General features: G+C 47.7%; 1 protein-coding gene across 3 annotated transcripts in view; it reads right to left on the bottom strand.

Annotated features, from left to right (window-relative positions):
* The window catches only part of ELOA (elongin A), a 26,333-nt gene that overhangs the window by 18,131 nt on the left and 3,850 nt on the right, over positions 1-4,352 (bottom strand). For all 3 annotated transcript variants that reach the window (XM_019512388.1, XM_019512387.1, XM_019512389.1), the window contains exon 2: positions 1,121-1,177. In XM_019512388.1, the coding sequence (XP_019367933.1) occupies positions 1,121-1,177 (57 nt within the window). The remainder of the gene's footprint in view (positions 1-1,120; positions 1,178-4,352) is intronic.

Genomic DNA, 4,352 nt, shown 5'->3' with positions numbered 1-4,352 from the left:
GATGTGGACAACATGGAGAGGGTCCAGAGGAGGCCACTCACATGGTCAGGGGGCAGCACGGCAGGCCCTACAAGGAGAGGCTACGGGACCTGAACCTGTTCAGCCTCCACAAGAGAAGGCTGAGGGGGGATCTAGTGGCCTATTACAAACTGGTCCAAGGGGACCAGCAGGCACTGGGGAAGTCCCTGTTCCCCCGAGCACTACCAGGAGTGACTAGAAATAACGGTCACAAGCTGGCAGAGGGTAGATTCAGACTAGATATCAGAAGGCACTACTTCACGGTCAAGGCAGTTAGGATCTGGAACCAACTTCCAAGAGAAGTGGTGCTGGCCCCTACCCTGGGGGTCTTTAAGAGGAGGCTGGATAAACACCTTGCTGGGGTCGTTTGACCCCAGTACTCTTTCCTGCCATGGCAGGGGGTCAGACTTGATGATCTGCTCAGGTCTCTTCCAACTCAACCAACTATGAAACTATGAAAGGTCTCCCATGAGGCAACACTGACTAAGAACACCCCATGCAACTCTGGGCATTCAAACTGTCCAAGAAGATCCCCTGATGCCATAACAAAACTGATGCAGTGTTGGAATGAAGGAGCTATGAAAGTCTGCCATATTCAGCAGGTGGTGACTTTTGACCCAGTACTGAGCCAGCATTTGAGCAGGAGTAGATCATCTGCTAGACGAGACATGGAGCAGAGCTCTCAGACCTTTTTAGTTGTTCCTAGATGTGGTCTGAAGGCTCATCTAATCACCCAGTCTGATCTGTATAGCAGGGCTAGAGAACCCAGTCAAGAGCCCTATAACTAACAACTGAACTGGTTCCCTTGGTGGGACACTCCTGAGTGAAACCACCATCACTTTGAAACTAGAAATGAAGTATAAATCTATAAGTCTGATTTGGACTTCATTTATTATTAATGACCCCTCAGCATTTTTTTCACAAGAGCTATGGAGTTAGTTTTGCTATCCCAATCCATTTTAAATTTGGGGAAACATCTGATCTCCCTAAATCCCTCCAGCTCTTTTCATTTTGATGGCACCTTCCTTCCCTTCCTATATTAAAGCAATTCTGGATGCAGACACATCAGGGTTGCACACTGAGATTGTCACGTAGTTCTTACCACAAGGATGTCGACCGTAATGGGCAATTCAGAAAGTTTCTTCAGACTTTTCAGGAGCTGCAGAGACAAGAAGGAGGGTGCTTAGATTCTCTCCACCACGTAACTGAGATAAGAAAGCAAGAACATTCTCCACGGCATGAGAGTTTGCGAGAGGATCCGAGTAGCAAACAGCTGTTATCTTGCCCCAGTCAAGCTGGTAAGTTGAACATTAGGACAGCTAATTCCTAACAAGTGGGTATTTTGTTGAAGACAGGGGTACAGTGCTGCCAGGGCATGAAAAGGGGGAACGTTTGCTTCATCTGAGAATGTCAAGATGCACTTGTGTGTTTTAAAACTTAATTCCCAGAGGAGTTGAAGCAGATCACCAGTCTATAGGTCAGGAACACAGACAGATTACACAATTTGCGAGTCACACAACAAGTCTGTGAAATAGAAGTCCTCTGAGAAGAGGAGAGACAGGATCCTTTGGGTAGGTCTCAAGTCAGGCAAAAAGGGGAGGGAGCACAGCAGAGAAGTCATCAACACCATACTTGAAAAGCAGAGGCTTCAGAACTGACTCCCAGTTCTGTGTTCGACCCACAGCACAACCCCCTCTTCCCCCCCCATGATTTCACTACAACCAAAAAGTCCAGTTTGATGCGTCAACCATTCACTTGACCTTTATAGCTGATTCAACACACTCTTCAGCCTCCCACCAATGACACAATTACTTTTTAGCCTATGAAGACACAGGCACCCTTTCTGGAGTGACCTGTCCCCAGCCTCTATTCGCTTGCTGCCTTCTTTTTTAAAGATGTGAAGAAGTGCATCATTCATGCCTCACTAAAGATGCGCTGTCAGGTCCAACAACACACAGCTGCTTACTGGACTAAGGATGGAAAAGGAGTCCTGGTACAATGCAATTTGCTATGCAAAGCACTGAGAAGGGAGGTTGGGACAGGGAGAACGCTGCCACTTCCACCCCTGTAAAGGTCAAGGAGCCACTTTACCAAGGTGCTTGTGATTCTTGCTGGTGCCAAACCCAGGGAAAAGTACACAGCTGGAATCCTAACCCTCAGGAGGTCGTGGTGGTTTCCTGCATTAAAGCGAGAACCACAGCCCAGAACTCAGTACTTCTCATGGCACCTACCCGACACCGTGCTGCAGGCCATACAGGACTGGACCCCAGACCCAAAGAACTTATTTTTCAATCGCTATTAATTTCCGTTGACTACTCCCTGCCTGTTGAAACAATGGATAGCCACAGAACAAACAGTGGAGCTTTCTGACATAGAGTTGCTTGGAAAAACAAAGGAGAGGTGCGACTCACTGGGGTCTTGCCACTGTGACTGAAGGGTAGCTTTCATGTTTTGGATCTATTTAAATACTGAGAACAAGTGACTTTTGGTATTTCATCTCAAGAATGCTAAAGACAGAAATTATCCTAACGAGCTCCCACAATATACCAGCTCTGAAATTCCCTTGTCCACTGCCCCCACCTCAGTCCCACTTCCCAGTTAAGGAGCTCCCCTAGGCCCACGAGGGCATCGAATGGAAGCTCTACCACCATAACTAGTCTTTTTGCCTTAATCCTCTTATCACCTGATCTCCCAACAGGTGGACACAAAGCTGACCTGAAGCCCTGTCAGTTTGCTTAGGTAGCTCCTGCTGGGAAATGATGATCCCGCTGCCTTCAGCCCAGCGCTGACAGCACCGCGGCCCCAGCACGCCCCTCAGCAGTGGCTTGGTAGCCTCCTTTCCCTATTCCGGTGCTGCTGCACACAAGGATCCCTGGCAGAATCAGGCCCAACCACACAGTGCTTTGAATCTGCAGCTCACACTTGAAGGCCTAGATGAAAATGCAACCAAGAACAGTGGCCATCCCAATTCTGGGATGTAATGCTACATCATTCCATCTAATAGAGGATTCACTTAAAAAACCCTGCCTCGCATCTCAGTCGCTGCTCTCTAGCCTACCTAACTCAATGCGGTGCAGCTGTCCTGCCACAGCAGCACAGAGCTCAGCACAAGCCAACCACCAAGCATTTACCCAGCTTATGCCAAGTTCTGCACTGCCACAGGCAGGCTGCTACCAATACCCAAGCGAGGCAGGCACATAGACAACACCCTGCAGTGATGATGGGCACTATTCTCAGTTGAGGAAACAGATATGCAGCAGGTGGAAAAGATCTATTGAAGCATCCAGCCCATTGCTTTGACACGTTATGATCATCCCCCTCTGTCCATCTCCTTGTCCTCTCTCTCACTTCCCCAGGTAACTACTCCACAGCTGAACAGACCCCAATATGTAGAGACTCCCCTTTATATTTATTTTAATTTCGTCTCAATATGTCATGAGTCCTAGAAAACAGGACTCAAGCTATGCCCCTTCGTAGTATCCCAGATGGTACTTCTCACTCCTTAATTATCTGTAGCCATTTGAGTCATACTTTTACAAACAAGAAGGCAGCTTTCCCTGCCCTCCCCCCACCAAACCAGTTAGTATTAATGTTTTCCACATGGGAAAAACCGGCTGGAATGACTATTGCTTTTATTCTACAACAGTGCCCAGGGAGAGCACTATGCAGGAACAGCTGTTGTGAAATAACTTATTACAAACACTGACTGGACTGGGTCCCGAGGAAAAATCCACACATCTCACGACTGGAGAGCTTCTCAGTCACATCAGGCTAAATCAAACTGAGATAACATTTGATCGTACATATGCATGCACATCTTGCCCATCAAGACAGAATCTAGGTGTGACTTCAAACTTTTAGGGTGCAGGTACAAGTTGCCTCAAGTTGGAATTCAGCAGGTTTTCTAGACAAGCTGCAAACCTTAAACAGATGTTTTCAGGTTACAAACCTTTTGAATCCTACATCACCAACAGCATCTTGGACTGTCGGAACAAGACTCTCTGCTTATTATTTACATGGAACAAGTGGAACACACATACAAGCCAGTTTCACTTTTCAATCCAGAGCGTAAGATTTTTTGGAACGTGGAGGGGATGAAAAAAGAAATCCACAAGTCCTCAGTGCCCCCAAGGTGCCAGAGTTTGGTGTCCTGGGGCTCATGACCTAGCCCAAACCTGGTCTGTGTCTGTGATGTATGCACACAAACACACTCCAGTAGCCCAAACCTGCATTTTGTGTGTGTATGTGCGTGCATGCACACATGTGCATATGCATGGTGATATATGCACACTCCAGTAGCCCAAACCCACGGGGGGGGGGGGGGGGGGGGGGAT

The sequence above is a fragment of the Gavialis gangeticus genome, unplaced genomic scaffold (genome assembly GCF_001723915.1).
Source record: "Gavialis gangeticus isolate Ggan-Ray unplaced genomic scaffold, GavGan_comp1, whole genome shotgun sequence".
In the NCBI taxonomy this organism is placed as follows: Eukaryota; Metazoa; Chordata; order Crocodylia; family Gavialidae; genus Gavialis; species Gavialis gangeticus.
The sequence above is the reverse complement of the archived record's forward strand: the minus strand, read 5'-3'. Positions and strand labels throughout refer to the sequence as shown.